This window comes from Ochlerotatus camptorhynchus, unplaced genomic scaffold (assembly GCF_037179485.1).
Source record: "Ochlerotatus camptorhynchus isolate MF236.1 unplaced genomic scaffold, CSIRO-AGI_Acam_v1.1 ptg000380l, whole genome shotgun sequence".
Lineage (NCBI taxonomy): Eukaryota > Metazoa > Arthropoda > Insecta > Diptera > Culicidae > Ochlerotatus > Ochlerotatus camptorhynchus.
In genome coordinates, this window is record NW_027040868.1 from 264,692 (window position 1) to 289,424 (window position 24,733).

Here is a 24,733-nt window from a genome sequence, read left to right on the forward strand (position 1 = left end):
ATAGGTCTTTTCTGATCGATAGAACGGAAATGGGCGATTAAGACGAAGTAGCGCTCTACCCTAGCTGTGCCCTGAGTGGTATCCTTTACATAAATTCACTTATTATATTCTCGTTTACGTTCAAACCCTATTTTTCATAAAACTTCATATTGTATGAAAAATGCGGTTCAAACGAAAACGAGAATATGGGTGATTGTTTACATGTTCGATTTGAATATTTGCTCGATTTAGAACGAACAATTTTCGTGACGCGATGATATAATAAGAATCACATTCTTCTACGAATAAGTGGACAGCTCTCAACAAGAGCGAGACAACAAGAGCTTTAACATAAAATTGAGCGAAAAAGTTCGTCATTAAGCTATTCGTTTAGCCGTGCCTATTTCTTTCAGTAAACAAATACAAAGGACAAACTATCATCAGCAAAAAAATATCTTCATTTGATTTTTATTTATTTGTTTTTTTTTTTCAAATAACACATTTTATGACTACCAAATATCCATTCTTGGAACATATTATTAATATTTACAGCACATTAATAAATTATGATTCAAATTTATGTAATATAGCAATGATATTCAATGCCTAACAATTTATCCGCAAGCACTTGTATTATTCACGTTTTAAAATAAGTGTCAACATATCAGAATTAAAATTACGATTGTAATTTAATGATCTTTTCCGACATCAAGAGCATGAAGTATTTTTTACCACCGACATTTAGTTGGTGGTGGCGGTGGCGTAGGTTCATGATCTCGCTGAAAGTTATTGAGCTGATAGTTGCCATTGTTGCTATTGCGTCCATTATTGGCGTTGCTGTTGTTAGCGTAGTAAGGTTGGTTCATGCGGTACGTTCCTCGTACTCTAGAATTACCAACCATGTTCTGTTGCTGTGGTCCATTTTGACCATGTTTCGGTCCACTATGAATGTTGTTGTTGTTGTTGTTGTTGTTGCTGCCGACGCCGACGACGCCAAAGTTTTCGGCGTTGTGCTCGCCGCCGGACTGCTGCTCGTTTCCCGACTTAGCGCAAATTTCCAATCGTTGCAAGTCATCTAAATATTGGGCAATAAACAGGAAACATAAAGCAAAAGAGTTAGAATATTCTGTAATTGCAAAATATTGTTTTGGTCAATTTAATCTAATTAAAAATGTAAGTAAAGTTCGTTATAGAAGCTGCTGGCATGGATAATCTCTGCAAGTTTTAAAAGTTAATCCTTTGAGCGATTTCGTCGATATTCCAGTTTGCGTCAGTTCTTCTTATTGTTGAAATAACTATCTGCATCATTGCCTAATTTAACTGCACCTTTTCGATCACTGTCGAAAAATGGTTAATCTTTTCCGATTAGGTAGGGTTAGTTGAACGTATAGAATAGATATACTTGAATGAAATGAAAAGTTCCGGGAATTGAATGAACACAACATAAAATCCGGCAAGTTCCGGAAAAATTCATGATCATTTTCACAAGAAACTTATCTGAAGTTTATTTAGGATATAAGTTAGCAAGGAAAGGAAATTCAAACGTAATGTGTAAATTAAAAAAAAAAGGAATCATAACAAGTTAAGGGAATACTGTGTTGTGAAACGCGTACAACGCAAAATGAAAACTACAATGAGTATGTTTCCGAGAATCAGCTTCTACCAAAGAAGGAAAACCTCGTGTGACTAATGTGCAGTATGCCATGTGCTTTGGAGGCTGTATGAAATTGTAATAAAATAAGAGCTATAAAATAAGGATTTATACTTCCGCACCACCGAAGGTCACCTAAAAGAAATTTATAAAAGAAACTTATATACTAGTTCTGATAAGTCGAAATTTGGCGTGAAATAACTCCAAGTGATGCGTTGACTCCCTCTCCAAGCTCGCAGGTCCGACAAAAAAACATTTCCACAATACTTTTTTAAAACGCCAATATACAACGACCCGCGACAAAAACTTCGCTTAGCAATATAATATAATCAATCACAAGTTTGGCATGTTTTATACAAATACGGTACCTGCTGAAGCTGCAGAGTAAATTTGCGATGTTATTAGACCACCGGATGTCGACGACGTTGTAACCGTTGCCGTCGACGTTGAAGACATCGTGTTTTTTGCTGTCACCGACCCGGCGCCGCTGCTTTGAATCATCCTAGTTGAATTTATGGGGATATTTAGTCTTAAAATTAAGTGTTGAGTTAATAGATTCAATTGGAAAGGTTAACCTATTTGTGGTAGGTTAAGATGGTCTATCCATCAAAATGGCAACATTGCTCCTATGAGATTATTAATTAAGTAAACTTACGTATACGCCATGACAAAGCTTGATCAAAATAAGAATGTCACAAAATGCCGTGAAGATGACTTCATAATTCTGCAACATATTTATTGGTCATCAACCACCATCGACTTTTGGAATCCAATGGAGAAATCGATCAACTTGCTAAAACAAAGTATCTACCGAATCGACAAACATTGAAAGCCCAATAATAGTTTTAACCATCGAATTAGGCCCAAAGGGAATAGATCAATCAAACAATGAAAAAATAAAAGTTAATACACTTTCCAACAAGACAAAAACATCAAAAGACCTGATAAAATTATAGGTATATAAAAATAGTGAAAAGAGTAATTCAGGATTAGTGCTAAAAGAGTTGAACGCGAATACCGTGTGACACCCGTTCATCGATCGACCTCCATTGACCGCACATTATTTTTTTGATTTTTTTTGATAAAGTTCACAAAATGAGTTTAGACAAGTGTTTTACCGACTTAATTCAATTCGATTTTGGCTGACAAAGGGTGTAAATTGCGGGAAATTTCAATTAGAATCGGTTCCGTGCGATAAAGGTAAGAATGACAAATGTAACAAAACCGAACACTGAAAACGAATCTTACTTTTACTCATTCGTATGGATACATTTCTAAAAGCGTAGATTACTCATGCGCTGAGTGACGTACGCTTTTAGAAATTTTGCCCATACGAATAAGTAAAAATGACTCACAACCAGTCTTGAAAACTGTCACTGTAGAAGTAACAAAATGACTGATCACAGTCACCCTTTTAATTTTATCACTCTCGAATCGGACGCTCACTCAAGCAACGTACCAGCTAAGAGGCGTACCAGTTGCTTTTGACATTTGACAATAAAAGTTGGTCCCTCACCGCTCCACTCACTCATTCTGCACACTGCTGTTTACACTATTCTTCATAGAGAGTGTCATCCAACCCGGGGCAACTTGACAAGTCCAGTACATTTCCAGTGTACACGGTAAGAAAAAATACTCAAAATTAAGTTTAAAAAAACTCAACGTTGGGTTCTATCATTTGAGGTCCGCCGTTGAGTGAATCAGAAAAGCGGCGTTGGTTAAAATTTACTCAACTATTGAGTAATAATAAATGAACTAAAATATAAGTTTATTTTCATTGAGGTTGCTTTTATGCGGCTTTAATCATTTCATTTTCACAAGCGTTGATAGACGAGTGGTCAACACACGGGCCCCGTAATCTCAACGTCCATGGTTCGGTTCCAGTCTGCTCCGTTTTATATTTTTTTGTCAACGCCAGGATTACTCAAAATTGAGTTTTTTTCTTTAACTTAATTTTACCTAGCCCCACGGAAGCCACGTGATGAGTGAAAGGAACTCAATTTTGGGTACTTTTTTCTTACCGTGTACTCCGAAAATTTGGTACTGGTGGTTCTGTCAAACTCACAAATTTCAGAAGTGTTATCTGAATAGGGCGAATGCAGATATGTAAATAAAGTAAATAAAATACTGAACATAAAAACAGATAGCCTCATCTGTTTCTTGAAACTTCAAGTTGGTGGGGAACAATGTTAATTAAACGGACGGGTGTAACAAAAGACAATCACTGAAATTTATTCGTTTTAGAAGCTCATTATGAATATCTTTTGTTGAGAGACGCTTATTTTAATTTATTTTATTTATTTCTTCATGTTTGAATGAATATACGAAATGTTAGTGTTCACACAGCAAACCTGCTACTCACCGCGAATAAGAATCAATTTTGTATTTTTTTTCACCCCTCAATAGAAAGATGGGGAAGTAAACTGTTTTTAATGATACGGCTTTTTATTGCAAGTCTTCACCGCACAAGTATGCTCAGAAACTTTATTCTTAAGACTGATAATATTCAAGAGCAAAATATAATAGAATCAACCAATGTGTTTTTATTTCTATTTGATTATATAAGAAAAACTTCCATCAATCTGTTCCAATTTGTTTGGATTTATTTCATTTCACCACGAAAATCATAAATCGCTCTTTTCACATGGCATTCTTGCTTGTTGTTTGACATCCACACATGGTGAAACAAAAAGTTGCCTTCCCATAGAGAAATACCATTGCGGCGGTGAAGGGCAGACCCTTTGTTTACGTTGTGTGGCGACATCTACTATTTGCAAGTGGGTACGTGAAACTAAGATTATCTGTCACCTTGCCGGGGAGTTGGTGTCATCTCAGCAGCAACTTTTCTATCAATCAGTATTGTTGACATTCGTTTACCTATCATTGATGATAATCGTGAAATTCATTTTTCCTATAGTAGCCGCCGGTTCTAGCGCACAGTTTTTGTGCCCTTCACACGAAGAAACTGAAGAAAAAAGTATATTTCATTGATTAATATCACCTGAAGGATTCTGCTTTTTCAACGGCTGTTAGTTAAAGTTACCGTTAAACGGAGTGTCTTTGATCGCAGGGGAGACTTTGATCAGGTCGTGCAGCGCTACACAGAAAAAAAAAGTTGTTGAATATTACATCCAAACTGCTGCAACCAGGACAATCCATCGGTTGTGTAATATAACGTTGTACGATGTACATCGATTTTGCGAACAAAATTACATCCATTGATGTAATATTGTACCTGCTTTTTGCTATTACATCATTATTTCATCATCAGCTTGAATTACATTGATCGATATAACTTTTTTTTTGCTGTGTAATCTGCTCAGGCATCAAAATTATCCCTATCCATTATCCATCATCCAATCTATCATTGGATATTATCCCTACACTAGCTTGGTTCGTTTTTAAGTCAATAAATCTGGAGAAAATTTGAGATTTGGACGTATTTGAGTTTGTAACCAAACACGCGAATCACCGATTTCTCGCAAATATCAAATGATGTACGCTCAAATCTCAAAGTTCTTGTCTGTGTCACACTCAGACTTGACGTCTCATCATCTAGTCACTCAGTCGACACTCAGATTCCGATTGTCAGATATGAACGTCACTCTTTTGAAGGATTGTCAGATAGCTCAACAAGTAAGTCGGGGTTTGGTGTGGTGAGTGTTATCGGTGAGATTGGTTTAATTGTTTTGGTCTTTTCCTTTGGCTATGTACGCTCTCGTGACAATCGTGAGATTTTGCAACTCTGCTCACAACTGAATAAAAGTTACTCATTCTCTGAGTTGATTTCGTTATCTTTCAACACTTTTTTATGTAAGCGAACTTTAACATGTTTGTATAAAATAAATCAAGCAGATAACAATAGGATGTGCTGTACATCTAATATGGATACTTTTAAAGAGTGTAATGAAAAAATATGAACGATTAAGATTGATTGTAGAAAATGTTCACCATATAGCCATCAAACCGCAATCGGAAATGTAAACAGAGCGGCTTGTGAATGTTTTTACAAGTTTCAATATCGATTTTGGGTAAAATTGTTGAGGACGTAACCTTTTTATAAAACTCGTTTGTAAACTTTTCCGCATAACTCTGAGAAGCGATTAATGAGGATTTTATAAGATCTAGTATACTGCAGGTTGCAGTAGCGAGTTGTGGATAAACATCCAATCGATTCTTCAATCTACTTCTTTTGGTTCAACAAATTTGAATGTGACCAAAGTAGCCTCCCACGACGGTACTTCATCATTTCGCAGTAGTGATGTAGTTAGTGGCGGCTGTTCATAGACTACATAGATACTTTAGAGAGGGGAGTGTTTGACGAGTATCTATGGTCCATACAACTTTTAAAAATGTATATGGATCCAGGTGATCCACGACTATCGGTCAATCTCATGTTTGTCAATCTACTATTAACACTCCGAATACGGTGGGTAAAAAACTTTACCGACTACGAAGCCTCCGGAAAACGTGTAACGGCAAGTTTGCAATGGCATAACTTAGCCATTTCTTAATGAATTTCAAAAATTGTGGCACCTCTAGAATTCCTAGGGTTTGTAGATGATTTTGATTGTTTTTGAAGAATTGATTGAAAACAGAGTCGTTTAGTTTTTTAAAAAGCGAAAAGAGTTGTTACACGTTTTTTGAAAGGTGTGTTTATAGGGTTTTGCAAGTGGCGCAAGATCTGTATATTAAATTAATGGGCACAAATGTTCACAATTAGCCAGAATACAGTCATGGTTCCTATACAAGGATCCTGAAGACAACGGAACGGTCCTCGATAAATCAGGAACATCCATAATAGTGGTCAATCCATGAACCTGATCCTAGAGCTCCACGGTTTTTTTTAACATTAGGAACTGTGATATAAACAGGTATTTGGGGTCGTGACATAAACATGGACCTGGATGTCCATGGGACCGTACTCCGGAGGTTCCGGAACATCCGTAAAAGTGGTCAATGTATAAACTGATCCTAGAGCTCAACAATTTTTGAAGAACACTAAGAACTGAGATATAAGAATGAATTTGGATCATGGACCCAGATGGCCATCGGATCGTCCAGCGGAAGATCCGGAACATCCGTAAAAGTTGTCAATTCATAAACTGATCCTAGAGCTCCACAGTTTTTTTTCAAAAAACATTAGGAACTGTGATATAAGAATAATTTTGGGGTTTTGACATAAACATGTACATGCCATGGGACCGTCGTCCGGAAGATCAACAACATCCGTAAAATGGTCACTCCATAAAATTGAGAGGTGGAAGCAGTACTATGACGAGCACCTCAACGGTGATGCAGCAGAAAACGAAGGTGTCACGGTAACAGACCTTGGAGCACGCGCAGAAGACGACAGGCTACCGGCCCCTGATCTTCAAGAAGTTGAGAAGGAGATCGGTCGGCTGAAGAACAACAAAGCAACTGGTGTAGATCAACAACCAAGTGAGCTATTAAAATACGGTGGTGAAGCACTGGCTAGAGCACTGCACTGGGTAATTGCCAAGATTTGGGAGGAGGAGATATTACCGGAGGAGTGGATGGAAGGTGTCGTATGCCTAATCTACAAAAAGGATGACAAGTTGGATTGCTGCAACTACCGCGCGATCAACTGCTGAGCACCGCCTACAAGGTACTCTCCCAAATTCTATGCCGCCTGGCACCATTTGCAAGAGAGTTCGTGGGGCAATACCAGACGGGATTTATGGGTTCATATCCGTGATTCGGCAGGTTCTGCACGAGTACGGATTTCCGGATAACCTGACGCAATTGATCAAGGCAAAGATGGGTCGAGTGATGTGCGTTGTTACACAGCAAAAAATAAATTTTAATAACACTTCAATTTTGTCAAAAATCTCATGAAATTTCTATGGCCTCAAAAATAAACAAATGCATGAAAAGCAGAGTAATGTCAGTTCATGAACTGTTCAAAATAATAATTTTGTCCTTTTGGCAAGTAATATTACACCATATTTTCGACACGATTGAAGTACATCCACTTTGATGTAATATTAAAATTGTTTTTTTTTACTGTGTAGAGTATCGGGGAGGGATTCTCTCGAGTCGTTTTGAATCTCGAAGAAGGTTACGGCAAGGTGATGGAATTTCGTGTTTGCTATTCAACATCGCGTTAGAAGGTGTGATCAGAAGAGCTGGGATAAACACGAGTGGCACGATCTTCAGGAAGTCCATCCAGCTTCTTGGTTTTGCCGATGACATCGATATCATGGCATGGAACTTTGAGACGATGGCTGAAGCGTACATCATACTGAAAGCTGAAGCTAGGCGGATTGGACTTGCCATCAACGCATCAAAGACAAAATACATGAAAGGAAGAGGTTCTAGGGTAGACAATGTTAGCCTCTAACCCCGAGTTCAGATTCACGGTCACGAAATCGAGGTGGTTGAAGAGCTCGTGTATTTGGGCTCACTGGTGACCGTCGAAAATGATACCAGCAGAGAAATGCAAAGACGCCTTATGATATATGTGTGATATAAACCCTGTGATATATGAAAGAATTTAGGGTCGAGACATCAACATGAACCTGGATGGCCATTGGACCGTTCTCCAGAAGATCCGTATCATCCGTAAAAGTGGATCACCCATGAAACTGTGAAAATACACATGACATACACATGGATCCGGATGGCCATGGGACTGTCCTCCAAAAGATCCGGAACATCCGTAAATTTGTCAATCTGTGAAACTGATTCTAGATCTCTGCAGTTCTGTTTTAAACACTGTGATATAAGAAACCACTGGACCACTTTTTCGGATTTTCCGTATCTTTCGGAGGACGGTCTATGGCCATCCAGGTACATGTTTTTGGCACGACCACAAATTCTGCCTTATATCACAGTTCCAAATGTTTAAAAAAAAAACGCGGAGCTCTAGGCTCAGTTTCGTGAATTGACCACTTTTACGGATGTTCCGGATCTGCCGGAGAACCGTCCCGGTGTCTCCAGCATCCATGCATAGAAACCATGCAGGTATTCTAACTTATTATGAACATTTGTGCCCATTAATGTAGATTATAGATCTGAAGCCATTCGCAAAACCCATAACACACCAAATAAAAAAAAAGTGTAACAACTCTTTTCGCTTTTTGATCAAAATAATCTACAGACCCTAGGAATTCTAGAGATACCTCAATTTTTGAAATTCACCCATAAATGGCTAAGCTATGCCCCCCACAGTTTCGACGCGTTTTGTCTATAATGAAACAGACAATACCTATTACTGCCGGAGGAAACATAATTGTTCCATGTAGGGGAATTTACGTATTCTCGGCAACCTAAGCAGCGACCTTCTTTCTATAGTCTTTTTCTCTATGGAACGCACAAATGTGCAGTATTGGTTTGTTTACAATCTTTTGCTGCCAGCTGCTCTAACAATTTCAGTCGAAAGAATTGTCAAAAACTGTTTTGAAACGCTTTTACAAAGCTCCAATCTTCTCTAGTGAGAGCGAGTATTGTCGGCAACCAGTTTTTCTTCGGCAACCGTTCCATTTGAACTGCATGTAAATCTGCTGTTCTATTATCGGCAACTCGAAATCAGCTACAATTTGTAGTGCGTGTGTTTCATTTCAAGAAAACCCTGTTAGATTGCTTTTTCTCAGTGGTAAAAATATAGTCAAATTGAAGCTGAAAGCATAAAGAATCTTTTACATGCATTCAGCGAAGTGTTTTCGTAAGAAAATCCAGTGAAAATAGTGTTTCAATTTGGGTTGCCGAAAATAGTCTGTCATGCCGAAGCCGTCATTTCCCCTATATATGAAACTTCATAGCACATAGGACAATTATACAGTTTTTTTTTCAATCTAATTTTGGCATAATGCTATTCGAAACACAAGAATCATGTAATTATATGATTACTGCCTTGTTTTGTGACATATAATGATCGAAAAAATAAAAATACAGCACGTTGCTTATTCTGCGAAACTGACTCTACGGGCACCGGCAGCTACACCATGCAGCAGCACGAGTGCAAGGCTTCAATGAAGTAGCCGTAGGAAAGTTCTTTGACATCCTGGAGGAAGCGAATGTCCGAATGTCACCATAAACTTCAACGCAAGGCGCATCTACTACGTCGATAAAACTTCAATTTGAACCGTAAGTTATCTTTTTATATTTAGTTTACGTTTTGTCTGGTTAAAACCAAAAAATCAAAAAAAGGCGGCGCCAGGCGTCACATCGGCCGAACTAAGGGTGCTAACGACCGCAGGCATTTGCATGTCAGGAACTGGTCATTTTATAACAACTCGGGAGCAACTTGACAGCTCCAGTATATTGCCAGTGTACCCCGACAATTTGATGCTGGTGGTTCTGTCAAACTCGCAAATTTCAGAAGTGTTATCTGAAAAGAGCGAATGCGGAAATGATGAACAGTAAACAAAATTAAAGTTTAAAATTCATCTTATTGTCGCGCGCTCACCAAAACGCACACGTGCCGTTAGTAACATAGGAAATCCAGTGATGCCAGTTTAAAATGTCGCTTTGATTCTCGGTAGTATGCACAATACAGTATCAGTTTATGAAACTTTTTTTTGTGTGTATCGTATGCATTTGAGCAGTACAGAACCAAAACTTGAAAATATGATTTGTAAAACGAAAATATATGATTGTCATCGAATTAATTGGAACAAATGATAATTGAACAAGGATACTTTTGGTGTTTTCAACGCTATTGCTATTATCGTCGATGATGAACAAAGAAAGAATGGTTTTGCAGCGAGTAAGAGTATACTAATTATACGCAACTAGTATTGCAAAATGTACAATTTGAGGTACTAGCATAAAAGAGCACTACGTTAGTACAACGATAGTACAACGGTGTACTTTGTACGTATGTCGAAGACCTTAAATGCATTTAAGCTAGATATGTGATATATGATTCAATTTGACTTAATTTTAAATACCTTGCTACATTTGATCTGCGACCATTACTCATGTGCAAAAATCATCAGAGCTCAATTTTTGCTGATATTCAACAAAATCAATTTTTTAGCGGATAGAATTCTTAATGCTTCCAAAGTTTTAAGCCTATTACTCAATTTGTTTTAAACTCAGTTTTAAATAAAAATCGATGCACAATTTTATCAAGGTATTGCGATGATTGTGTACTGCATCCTGCTTAAAATTAAGTCCCGATAGTTTAAAAAAAACATGTTGATGAATATCTTCCGACGTTGCAATATGTGTGGTGATTAATGAATATTTTCAGTTTAATTTCAGATGAAAATATACGTTGATTTTCAAACCATAAATCTGCTCTGTGTGAAGAGTGAGTTCAAAATCCCGGTATATGTTGTGAAGCAGTGACCGTTCGAGTGCATGACCTTTCTCTGGCATGGCCACAAGCCACTGTTATTAACCACATGGCGAAGTACGGGACAGTGATGTCCAGTCGACTTGAGAAATGGAAGTACTACTTCCCAGGATTCCTGAGCGGTGTTCGAGTTTTGCGAATGCGACTCGAAAGCGCCATTCCATCATACATCACGATCGACAACGAAACAACGTTGGTAATGTACGACAAGCACCCAAAAACGTGCCGCCATTGTGGCCGAGCAGCACGTCCCAAACAAAAATGTTTGGATGTAGCCACATCGAACAATAGTACCGCTCCAGCAACAAAGGATTTCATTGAAAATACCAACAAACGCCGGCTGTCGAAGCATAATGAGAACGAAAAAAAGAAAGTTCGTGCTGATCAGTGCACCCAGAAGACTGGTCAGAAAACAGATCGTTTAGATGAAAATAATGCAACTTATCAAATAGGGGATACTACGTTTTATTTCAGGCATAACATTTGATAACGGCACAAAAGCATTTGTAAACAAACTTTATAAGGCCCTTTACATGCGAACCAAAGTACGCCCACGCAAACCAATACCACTTTCGGAAAGGTGATAGTTGCCCTTATCCGATGATGTTGTTGGTTTGCGTGTTCGTACTTTGGTTCCCGTGTAAAGGGCCCTAGAAAGTTTGTTTACAAATGCTTTTGTGCCGTTATCAAATGGTATGCCTGATTTGAAAAATAAAAGCGGGAAGGGATCTAATTGTAAATAATTATCATCGGCCCAAGCAATGCCTAATAGGCAAGGGGGCCTTATAATTAAACGCAATAAAAAAAAATACAGTCAACATCACTAGTCTTTCAGATCCACTGCGCCGCATATTCCAGGTCTCCAGCGGCATCTTTCCGTCTTGCTTAAGGACTGCGGATATGCTTCCAGTTCATAAAAAGGGAAACAAACGTGACGTAAACAACTACCGGGGAATCACGTCGCTGAGTGCTGTATCAAAACTTTTTGAATTGGTTGTCATAGAGTCCCTAAATGCGCATTGCAAGCAATATCTAAGTATAGATCAACACGGATTTATAACTGGGCGTTCCACAACTACGAACCTGCTGTGCCTAACGTCTTAAATCACAGACAGTTTGATTGCTCGAACCCAAACGGACGTTATTTACACAGAACTTACGGCAGCCTTCGATAAGCTGAATCACGAAATTGCAATCGCTAAGCTTGATAGGCTAGGGATCGGTGGAAATCTTTTGAGATGGTTTCGTTCATACCTTACGGAGTGCCAACTGACAGTAACTTTGGGTACTTGTCGCTCAGCAAGTTTCGGCGCAAAGTCCGGTATACCTCAGGGTAGCCATCTGGGACTATTGGTATTTCTCCTTTACTTCGACGACGTTCACCATGTTATCACAGGGCCACGATTATCGTTTGCAGACGATCTGAAAGTTTTTCCTCACTCGCCGACTGCCGTTCTCTCCAAAGTCAGATTGACATCTTTGCTGACTGGTGTAGTCTAAACCGACTGGTGGTCAACCCAGCTAAGTGTACAATCATTACTTTCACACGCAAGAAACAACCGATTATTTTCAACTACAAACTACTAGGCACGACTATCGAACGGGTGCATTGCGTGAAAGACTTAGGCGTTTTTCTAGACTCAAAGCTGACATACTCACACCATATATCGTATGTCGTCGACAAAGCATCCAGTACTCTTGGCTTTGTCTTCAAAATTACTATGAACTTCACAGACATTTACCGCTTGAAATCGCTCTATTGCTCTCTCGTACGATCTACGTTGGAATACTGCTCTGCAGTGGAGTCCGAACTACAATAATGTGGTCGACCGAATTGAATCTGTGTAACGACGTTTTCTTCGCTTCGCGCTCCGTAAGCTACCTTGGAGATACGCACTTCGTCTTCCAAGCTACGAGAATCGCTGCCAATTGATCAATGTCGAGCCATTACGTATCAGAATAGATGTTTTCAGATTCTTAACCGTCGCCGATACTCTGCAAGGAAGAATCGACTGCGAAGCAATTCTGCAACAAGTGAATATTAATGTTCAACGGTTCAACCTCGATCACTACGCAACAGTCTTATGCTGAGACTTCCACTTCTTCGAACTAATTATAGCTTAGGGAGCGCTATTTACGGCTTGCAGCGAGTGTTCAACCGAGTAGCGTCGATGTTCGATTTCCACTTGACACGAAATATGCTTCGCCGAAGATTCTCTGCCTTTTTTGCTGACCGAAGGCGCTTGACGCCCAACAGCTAAGCGTAAAATTTTAGACTTATACATTTTTAGTAACTTGACAATGCTTTCCTAGTTATTTTCGTTTGTAATTGTAGTATATGTAGTCTGTTTAATCTGTACTTTTTTTACAACACATCATTGGGACTATTTCTAGTCTGTTGATGCAAACATAACAAATAAACAAATAAACAATGTATTAGATCCTAAGTAACATTGATCGATACTCTTCGCCGAGTTTCTCGTTCGTTTCGTTTCGTCGTATTAGATACCAGATAAAAACTTTTTTCTCTCTCGATCAGTGTGCTGAAAATAGCTGGGAATGTCTTACTTCACATCGCCGTGGGGATACAAAGAGAAAGAATAGAATCTGTCAGCGTTACTTAGCTTGATATGTCTCCCATATTTCACCGCGCAAAATTTTTAACCACCCACCTGTCGGTGGGGTAGATTTAAAAAGTTATGACAAAACAAAAATCGAATTTTTTTAACGAATGCTGTGCCCTTGGTTGGAAAAATTCACTATTTATTTACCATCTACATAAACATTTGGAGAAGCTATGATTTTCAGAAAAAAAATATTTCATTGAAGAAATGCATTTAGACTGAACAGATTGTTCTGAAATTTGGGCCAGAATTTGCTCGTAAGTTCTAATCAAGTTTGGGTAAAATTGGTGCAATCGTTCACGACAAATTCTAAAATTAAAAAAACATTTTTTACAAAAACTGCTCTAAACAACCTAGCTTGTTTGTTCCAAAAAATCTATCATTTTTTTTCTTCATATTGCTTCCATTTCGAAAGAAAGCATGTAGAATAAAAAATGTGGGCGGTAGAGGCACATACCACAGATAAACATACATAACGCATTGAATATTTTTCACTGTAAAAACTTGTCGCTGACTACTACCGCCATCTGTTGAATACACTATCATGGGCATTACATTCTACATATGGCGGCAATGGAATAATCTTGTTTAACTAATTTTATCATTTAATAATTATTAAACAGACACTCTTTACGGCCGTCACTGAGTAAGACTCAACGACCGTGTGTGAGAGGTAGGGTAAGGTGAGGCAAAATGGGTCAGCTAGTACATTTATTAATTTATTTGTTTGTCAAAATCAACAGGTTCTTCTTCTTCTTCTTCTTCTTCTTTGGCTTTATTACGTCCCTACTGGGACTTTACCACCGACAAACCGACATGAATGATCATACAAATTACAAAGAAATTTCTGATCAAAGCACAAAACTGACATCTGCCGCCGTGTTCGCGGAAAATATTTATCCTAGCCACGAACACGCGTACAAAATTTATGGGTTGGTTCGTGTCTAATCTATTTCGGACAAATTATTTTTATCTAGATGAAACATTTCTATGGTTTTGACAGATGGGATTGCTGCACATTTGAATCAGCTGTTATGGATAGAGATGAACTAGCCTTTGGCTAAAAATCTCTTAAATAAAGGATTAAAAAAAAGCTGTTATGAATTTTCGATCAAGAGTTAAGTTTAAGTTTCATGTCACTTTGTCGGTGACTTTACACCGGCCCACAACTTAATGTGCTTTGAGCATTTCCACAGTTGTTGATTAAGCTAAGCCTGTACCATTTTTTCATCAGTATAATTGTGTGGCAATTACAATCATACTTTATTCCCAGGGAAGTCGAGATATTTTTGAACCCCTAAAAATCCTAGCCTCCAGCATGGTCTTGTTATATATCTGTGCCTTTACCAAGTGAGTTAAAGGAGGCCCCATAGGTTGGACAGGTTCAATGCAACCCCAATAATGGTTTACTTTTTCAAACCAGAATTGGGGCTACATTGAACCTGTTGATGTTGACAATAAAAAAAATCAAGTAGATGACCCATCTTACCCCACCTTACTCTGAACATTTTTCAACTACAGAATCTCGAGTGTGTGTATTCTTCTTTGGTGTTATGGTGTTCATCACACTATCCATAGCTAACCGTGTTAGGTCAGACCATTATAGTAGATAGGGGTTTCAGCCGCTAGTTTCGCTACTATATATATTTTAAAATCAAATCTAAACCGCCTTAACTCTTTCCCGCCAGATAAAGTAAGCTATGTCAAGTGGATCTGTGTTGCTTCGAATTCGGAAGCTCACAAAATCCATTACCGACTACCGAAATTAACAGAATTTGAATGTTTAAGGCTTTTAAAAATACCAAAATTAATATCCCCAAGACTTTTTAGAATAGATCAACTACATTTTATCCACAAAGAATTAATGTACATCCCTACCACTATCTACGAAACGTGTAAACTGTGTAGATTTCGAACGAACTGAAAAACTCTCCTAACTCAGACAATAAAACATTTCATACTTCCGCTTTGCAAAGTTTAGACGCGTTTTATTTCGTTTTTACGTTGGTGACGGCAATAATTGAGAAACGTCTCAATTTTCCGTGCTACAACAAGTAGTGAATTTACCGGATGAAACCCCTAATTCTAGACGATCGGACAGTGATCGGAAGCCACTCTATAGGCTTTGCTAACATCTTATCGACACAGTAGATACTAGGGTTGTTAATCGATAACGTCTGCAATCCAAATTCACCATTGCAGACGTTAACGCTGATGTTATCGTCGGTAATCGATTAACAACTCTGGTGGATACATAATTCAGTTTGTTGAGGTAGGACCAGGGTTGCTTACTTCGCTATAAAACATATGTTTCGGAATAATCAAATTATTAGATGTTTAGATGCTTTTTAGCTTTGTTTAATGCCGATCCAACCTAATTCGAGTTGCTGGTGTGCTGGTTCAACAACAGCACGAGCGAATGTGATATGGTTCAAGTGAGTTGATCAAGTCAGTTGAATGGCATGGTTTACACGTTCAATTCGCGTTCAAGCTAGTTGAATTCAACTAACTTGATCAATTGACTTGCCCTGTCTAAACCCAGCTTTATGCTATTTCACTAGCGCTAGCAAAAAAGCTCACTAGCATAATGTAAACATCAGCGTCTACCAGCATGAGATTTCAGGAGCAACTGAAATTCGTGATAGTTGGAGAGTCCACTGGCGATAGCAATTCCGCACAGATCTAAACTGCCGCTCTTCGCATGTCGGTCCCATTTGACAAAAACGTCAAAACTGAGTTTTTCAATGTAAATGGTAGCTAACTATCCATATTTTCATAATACTGGATGAACTCATCAACTTTCTTCTGAAGGTTTGGAAAGACAGTCACATTGGTTGTCCCATTACATAAGAAGCAATGGTACGAAGCAAACTTAAAACGCGATTTTCTCGGCTTGCCGATTTTCACTTTGGGACGGACATGCGAAGAGCGACAGTAAACACTCCATTAGTGCGAGTAAGTTCTAGCAGGTCGAATATAGCGACTACACGCTATTTCAAAACTACCCAAATTTGGGTAGAATCCACCCAGATCGGTCAAAACTGAACCTACCCAAAAATGGGTAAACTGTGTTGGGAGTGACAAGTTGACAAATGAAAAACGTTGATCGGATTCATGTCGATGTTGTTCATTAGTCAACTTGTCACTCCCAACACGGTTTACCCATTTTTGGGTAGGGTCAGTTTTGACCGATCTGGGTGGATTCTACCCAAATTTGGGTAGTTTTGAAATAGCGTGTATAGTCGAACTCGGTCGCGATTTTGGACGTATGACTACGAGTATATCAGAGAATAACAAGAATGAACGAATCTACTTCCAATTGGAATTTTCTATAGGCCACCAAGGTTGAACAAGTTCGTGGTCGCTCGAGGTAGGTTTGACAGTTATTTTTGACAGAAAATCAAAGCAACTTCGAGCGTGTGCGAGCTGCATAATTAAACACAGCTAATGATATTTTGTAGGTGCTTGTAAGTTGCAAGAAACGGTTGTGACCGTCGGGATGTTCTGAGGCATTACATCTCTGATCACGCCTTCCTTCGGAAGGGAAGTAATGCCGTCGGTCTCCGGTGAGTTGATGGGTCGATAGGTAGGGTCCAGATGAGGGAGCTGCCTCCCTGGCTTCGGTAGCATTGGTGCTCAGCACGTAAAACAAGATTGACGGAAAACAAATCAAGGAAAAAAAAGTATTTGTTCGATATTCACTCTGTTGTTGATTGTGACACTCTGAAAGCGATATTGACAGGTTGTATGTGTCATACACATACCTTACAACCTCTTCTCGTAACTTACAAGTACAAAATATCATTATAACATCTAATGATTTCACAATTTCGAAAAACATTTTTATAGCGAAGTGCGTGGAAGCAACCCTGGGTAAGACCTCTGACAAGTTTTGCTTTAGATCCAACCACCAATTTTGTTAGATCTCGAACATGGGATGGTCACGTCGCTTCCTGTATTTTCTAAAAATAAAGCAACTTTATATAGATAAATAAGCATACACAATGTTGTTAATATAGGAGCAATGTTTCCATCAATGAATATGATTAGATTTTCATGAATTCTTAGAGCAAATAGGAGCAAAATGATAACACCCAGCTTACGATGTGATTGTTTTGTTCTACGACGCAGACTAAAAGTTTATGTGAGATTTATCGGAGGCGGTGGCTGAACCGGAACTAATGTTGGGTCCTATTCCGGTAATATAAGATTTTTTCAATCCCACTACTGTTGAACATAAACTTTATACGCATTTTATTTTAATTGCTAAACGTACTGTTAGCGTATACGCGCATGTTGTGCGTTGTAACCCAAAATGACCAAAAGCTCTAGTTTGACTCTAAGGGATATGCGGCATTAGCACTCAACTTACCCCATCCCCATTTTAGGTGAATTGTTCTTGTGCGATTCTTCATCTGGATGCTTCCGTTTCTGTCCTAGTCTCATTCCATGCAGCTGATGTTGTTGAACGTCTATTGTTGGCTGGAAAAGGACAATAATGTTCAGTACGTAGGAAGCAGGAAATTATACAGTAGTTACCTTTTGTTCATGTGACGTCGTATAATGCACCGTAGTGAACGGCGAAGATGGTGGTGGCACGGATGCTGTGATGATTTGATGAGTTGGTCCCGGGTGCGGCGGAGGCACCGGATGTGGTGATGCTTCAATAAGGTGCTGCTGAGGTTGTTGACCTGGTATGCTTGTTATGATCTGCTGCTGTGGTGGCGGTACGGTGTGAAACACTTGCAATCCTTAATGAAAGGAAGATGAAAAATGAATTTGTAGGTACGAACAAACATATTTTCTTCATTCATAGCTAAAACTTCTGTCTGCCCTCAACTCAACTAATTGTTATTAGCATTTAATTTTTTTTTTCAAATTATCATGGTACAGAGCAAACTCAATCCGTGTAAACACGTGGGATGCTCGACAGATTTAATATAATGGAGCACATACCTGGCGGAGGTTGCATTTGCGGGTTGAATGAACTAGTTGTGATTATATGTTGCTGCTGTGGTGGTGGTCGATATTCCGCCGCGCTGATGATCGTTGGTTGACTGATGATCTGAATCTCATTCGGATTACGCATCGCTTGTGTTGCAAACTGTATGTTCTGCATGGAGCTAACCGGGACCTGCTGGATCTGCGGTGACGGATTGTTCTGTCCATTGGGAGGCCAATGATGCGGAGCGTTTACGACAAAGTGTGTGCTACCGTTCATGTGAATTTGTTGAGGCGCTGATTGGTACGATTGTATCGATACCGGAATTTGACTGTAAATTTGCTGAGGAATAGCGTGACTGATGGGGGGATTTGCTTGAGAAGTGATAATTGTATTTCCAACGATGTGCTGCACGGTTGGCGGTGGCACAGACATGATCGGAGGTGGGGGCTGACTCAACGCAATACCTTGCATCGACGACACAGGGATCACAGTGGGTTTCGATATTTGTTGCATAATAGTTCCGGGTGGAGGTGCTTCTTCAAGTTTTACAAGTTCCTGCTTAATTTGAAGTTCACCGGGTTTCTTATCATCAGTTCCATTAACTAGCATCGGAACTTGACTCATGGGAGGTGGTCCGAGTGAGCCTGGTTGTGCCATTGTGGGTTGCATGGTCGTTTGTACGAGTTCCTGGGATATCGAATTTGGTGGCGGATGCGTAATTATAGGTTGTGACTGTACAATAATTTGATTCTGTGGTTGATGAGCTACAGTCTGATGCATGATATTTGGTGGAGGAACCATAAATGCTGTGCTACCTTGCACTGTTATTATCTGCTGCCCTTGTGGTGGCCTCTGAAATTGGTCAAACTGTGGAGGAGGCATAGTAGTTTGAACTATTCCTTGAATCGACTGGGGCTGCGGTTGTATGACGTGTTGGATTGTAACCTGGCCAGGTTGATGTGGTGCACTGCTTGTTTGGATTGAAGGATTCTGTTGGATGTATTGTACCTGGTATGGGGGTGCTTGATTCAGCAGGATTTGTTGTGGAGCTTCTGTCGCATGAGCAAGCTGGATATTGGGTGGTGGTTGAGAAAGATGCGGTGGAGCAGCACTTTTAATTTGCATCATAGTTGGCCTGATCTGCGTTCCAGGTGGAGGATTGCTGACGTTGGTTATGTGAGGCGCTGTTTGGATCTGCGAGATTACAACATTATTTGGTTGTTGATGAATTTGCATCGGAACATGTGACTGAATAATCGTTGGCGGTTGCTGAATAATTTGCGTTGGAGGAGGCTGACTTTGGGGATGCTGAACGAATCCTTGTGGTGGTAACACAGACGGTGGGGGCTGATGAATTATTCCATTCGGTTGAGCCAGGTGCTGTGCACGGATCATAGGGACCATTTGGGGAACTTGAGTCGTCTGGACTAGCGTCGGTTGTTGGATCAATTGGAAGTTTTGTTTTGGAACAATATTTTCCTGAAACAAATTTAGCTCCTCTTGGAGAGTTTCTATGAGATTTTTGGCTAATTGCTTTGCATTTTGCAATCCCTCCAACCTGCAACGAAACACCAAAAGAAATCATTAGATACATCAATGACAAGAAAATGGCTCATTACAACTTACGTAGGATGTTCAATGCACAATTGTAGCGGCTCTGGAGCTTCTTGACCAGTTTGTGGTTCAATGGCAAGCGATCCTCGGCCACGTAAGGAAACCATAGCACCGGTTTCCGAACGAATGTAGTTCAAATTTGTACCGCCATCACCGATTATCCTATGTCGAACGTTGAATGCCATCGGGGCATGATCTAATCCGACAATAAGCTTTGCAACACACATTGTGGTTCCATTCGGAGTCCCAACGATGGTCGGTGGCGGACTACTAACGATTTTAGATATTTGTTGCTGTTGTTGCGCCACCTGTTGCTGTTGGAGTTGTTGTTGCTGTTGGAGTTGTTGTTGCTGTTGGATTTGCTGTTGCTGTTGCTGTTGAAGTTGTTGTTGCTGTTGAAGTTGTTGTTGCTGAAGTTGTTGTTGCTGTTGGAGTTGCTGTTGCTGTTGAATTTGTTGTTGCTGCTGCTGTTGAAGTTGATGTTGTTGTTGCTGCTGCTGTTGATAATCCAACGGCGGTTCAAAGTGAGAGCGAATCATTTTCCGTACGAATGTTTACCACAGGGCTGAACAAAATAATAATAAAAGCCCAGATTAAGTTATGTATAAGAACAACATACCTCGGAACTGACCGCAAACAATTGCTACTCCGAGTTGGTTATAACTGATCTTCAATGATTTTTTGAAGCAAAATCTCACTAATACTAATGCAGTATGGATAGGTTTAAGGCAGTTTTACAGCTATACATTCCTATTATATAATTTTACCATCACCATCACCAAATACATGAAAAATTTCCTACTTTCTTCAGAAATTGTCGCGAAAAATATCAAAACTATGTTGTCCCATCCATAAGAGTCCATAGAGAACAAAACCTTTAACAATGTTTTTATCAGCATGCTGTTTTAACAAATGGGACAATTATAATTGGGTTCATTAGTTTTGAAAAAAATATCGGTTTTCATTCATCTGAAAGAGCTTCGTTTTCTGAGCACGATATTTTTTTAACTGATACTTTTATTTCGATTTTTAATCAAGATTTAAAGCAAAATAACTAAACTTGACAGTAAACTGCCAACCCACTCCAATACAAAGTCCCACCGAGGAGCGCTAAGATGCTGATTTTTAGCTAATGTAATCACATTTATTTAAAATAGTTTCAGTGTAGCAACAGTTATGAAATTTTGGATTTTTGATAACGGAAATACATTGCAACAATGAATCGAGGAGTGGTTTGCGTAATATTTCCTTCTTCCGTTTTCCACGAAATAAATGAATGGCTATTTAGAGATTGGTAGGGTGGGTGAACCAGTAGTGGAGGCAATTTATTTATTAAAAAAATATAAAGATGTACATACAATGATCATACGTCAATCTATAGCTTTCAACCTCTATTATTTTACTAGAAAAAAAAATTACATTGTATGGTGAAGGCCCCTACAGTTGTGATATGTTAGAAGCATTAGGTTCCTATAGTTTTGTATGAAGTCTCTTTTCTAATTAAATTGCATTTACATTACAGGAAGTTTCTGTCTCCTGAGTGACGGATGGAAAATCTAAGAGTGAACTATATTGTTAATGTAGTATATTGCCGCTATTCGCATAACAGCCCTATGTCCTGTGGATTCCCTATCTACATAGGACTGTTATGCGAATAGCGGCAGTATATCTGTTTATAGTCTAAATTGAGTCCTTTATAATCATTTTTGCGTATTTTGCAATGCATCGCTTGACACAAAATCTTACACCACACCCCCATCACGTTTGGAAAGTATAAATATATTGCCCCTAATATGTGACGAAGAAATGAGTGAACCAGACTTCATTTTTAAAGGATTACTTACTTCAATGAACTGTTTAACGTAAAACAACAATTGTACTTTGTTTTATGAGTCAATTATTGACTCTTAAAACAACGTACTAAGTCATACAGAAGTTATGCTGCTTAAAGCATTGGTGGGCGAAAATATTGTTAAAAATATCGATGCGAATATTGATGGCGAAAATATTCATGCCAATATTGACGCAGAATCAAAAGTGGGCCCAAACGATTGCTTTTATTGACAATACTCATATTGCCAAAACATACATTCTATATTGATGGTGTCCCTTCAGTCTTTCTGAAGAAGCATATCGCTAACTTACTGTCCCCGCTACAACATCTGTTCCGATTGTCCATATCGTGTGGCATTTTTCCATCGAGCTGGAAATTTGCGCATATGTTCCCTGTGTATAAAAAGGGTAGTAAACGGAACGTGGATAATTATCATGGAATTAAATCGTTGTGCGCACTCGAAGACTCGAAGTTATTCGAGTTAATCATCATAGAGCCTCTGCTCTCCCATTGCAAGCAGTATCTAAGTGAAGATCAACATGGCTTCACCTCTGGTCGATCTACTTACGGATCTGCTCGATCGATGATTGTCAATTCCTCCAACGTCAGTTTGAAGCGTTTGCCAGGTGGTGCCATTTGAACCGAATGACAGTAAATCCTGCGAAGTGTTCAGTCATCACTTTTACCCGAAAGAAAGAACCAGTTATTTTTCACTATGCTCTCCGGGACACCATTATTGAACGTGTGAGCCATGTAATAGATCTAGGTGTCATCCTGGACTCTCAACTTACATATAAACAACACGTACGTCGTCGACAAGTCGTCAAGGACATTGGGCTTTATCTCCAGAACAGCTAAGAATTTCTCCGACATCCATTGCCTCAAGTCACTGTATTGTTCCCTGGTACGTTCCATTCTAGAATATTGTTATGTGGTTTGGAGTCCGAACTACAACAATGGTACTGAGAGAGTCGAGTCCGTTCAACGCCGCTTTCTGCGATACGCGTTGAGAATGTTACTTTGGAGAGACCCGTTTCATTTGCCCAGCTATGAAAGTCGCTGCCAGCTGATCGACTTGGAGCCTCTTCGCACCAGAAGAGATACTTCAAAAGCCCTGCTTGTCGCGGACACGTTACATGGCAGAATTGATTGCATGGCTCTTGGATCTTGGAGCAAGTAAACATTAACGTTGAATGCTTCGTAACAATGTTATGCTGAGAATACCACTACGTAGGACAAACTATGCAATCAACGGTGCAATAGGCGGACTGCAGCGAGTATTTAACCGAGTTTCATCAGTATTCGATTTTCACCTGCCACGACTAACACTTCGGAGACGTTTCTCTTCATTCTTCTCCAGAAATGGAAACAGTCAATGATCATGTTTTAATGTTTTGTAGTTTTAACTTATGACTTTAATTTTAATTTTAAGTTAAACCATCATTGGGACCATATCGAGTCTATTGATGCTGACAAATAAATAAATAAATAAATATTGAGGTCAATTATGTAATTGTTATTTAGTTTACGATACCGTGTTGGTTGTACCCTTTGTCAGGTCAAGGAAAATTCAATTCATCGATATTGACAATATTTATGTAACCACATCATCAATATTATTATCAATAATTTTAATTCCCCTTCGCACCATATATATTGATACGTGTGAGATTCGCTTTTAGTTTGATTTCATGTTACAATAATTCCTCTCATTTTCACTTTATCTTTGACTATACAGCAGCAGATGGGGCCCCCTTTCCCGGTAACTTTTGTCAAGAAGGTTGTGATTTGACTCGGAATATTCCATCGGATACAACACGTTTAGTGACCCTGTAGTGATGACCCCTCGAAAATATTGACGAAACCTCTACCGTGTGGGTGCAAGCGTATCCATCGCAAAACAAAATTGAGTCTATAGTATGAACATAAGACAAGGACTTTTATTTTATAACAAAATACCAACGCAATCAACATATTACATTTTGGATGACCGTCACATGAAGGCAAGCTCAAGTATGGTAACATAATATTAATTGATAATAATTCATTAATGTCGAACTATGTACCTCGAAACGATAGCCTGTAAAACGTATTCGTTCAGGTACACAAATAGTTCGCGTACAACATGTTAATGCATGCACCCAAGTAGGTGATTCGTGCGGCCATGACGTTGTACGGTATAAAATGCTTATCGATTTATTTACTGTGAAACTCAACTCACCTTCAAATCTCGCTGCACTGCTGCGAGAAGTTTATATCATTCCTCTATTCTTCCGCTACCGTACGTACCCAAATCAGATACACCGTATCATGTATGCTGTGCGCTCCAGGAGTTATTGAATAACCTTTGCTTAATTACATATTCTTCACACTACCCAGCTGAAAGCCCAGCACTCTTCAAAGTTTACAATATACACTTTTTACGTCGACTTCTTTCACTAGACACTATCACTTTCTTGGGTTTTCGACATGTTTGCCACTGTTGTACACCGACTATGAACACTTTCCCAATAACTTAACTCTAAACTTTTTATTGTGATCGGAAAAATTTAGTTTCTTTGCGGAGATCTTTACTTTTTTCAACGACGTCTGCATTCTGCCATTTTGCTTTGTGAATGTATTTTGCAGTTTGATTGTATGACAGTTGACAACTTTTTGACAAAAGTAAGTGACGACCAAAGAACTAGATTACCGAGGTCTAGCAATCGGTTAAGGGATTAGTGACGTTTAACGAACGCACACTATAAAGATTTTCACGACC

General features: G+C 39.1%; 2 protein-coding genes across 3 annotated transcripts in view; one reads left to right on the top strand and one right to left on the bottom strand.

The window, feature by feature from the left end:
• Positions 1-419: 419 nt before the first annotated feature.
• Positions 420-24,566, bottom strand: LOC135710402 (uncharacterized). Of its 2 annotated transcripts, XM_065232968.1 has the most exons (7): positions 24,194-24,566; positions 20,151-20,703; positions 18,536-20,082; positions 18,119-18,330; positions 17,952-18,061; positions 1,999-2,132; positions 420-1,054 (listed from the first exon to the last, which is right to left on the bottom strand). In XM_065232968.1, the coding sequence occupies exons 2-7, from the start codon at positions 20,675-20,677 to the stop codon at positions 708-710; spliced, it is 2,877 nt and encodes a 958-aa protein (XP_065089040.1). In that variant the 5' UTR covers positions 20,678-20,703; positions 24,194-24,566; the 3' UTR covers positions 420-707. The 2 variants fall into 2 exon arrangements, with proteins under 2 accessions (XP_065089040.1, XP_065089041.1); XM_065232969.1 differs by lacking the exon at positions 1,999-2,132 and having other exon boundaries at positions 980-1,054.
• The window catches only part of Ent3 (equilibrative nucleoside transporter 3), a 45,076-nt gene continuing 36,007 nt past the window's right edge, over positions 15,665-24,733 (top strand). The window contains exon 1 of the mRNA XM_065232972.1: positions 15,665-15,679. The gene's annotated coding sequence lies outside the window, so the exon portion shown is untranslated. The remainder of the gene's footprint in view (positions 15,680-24,733) is intronic.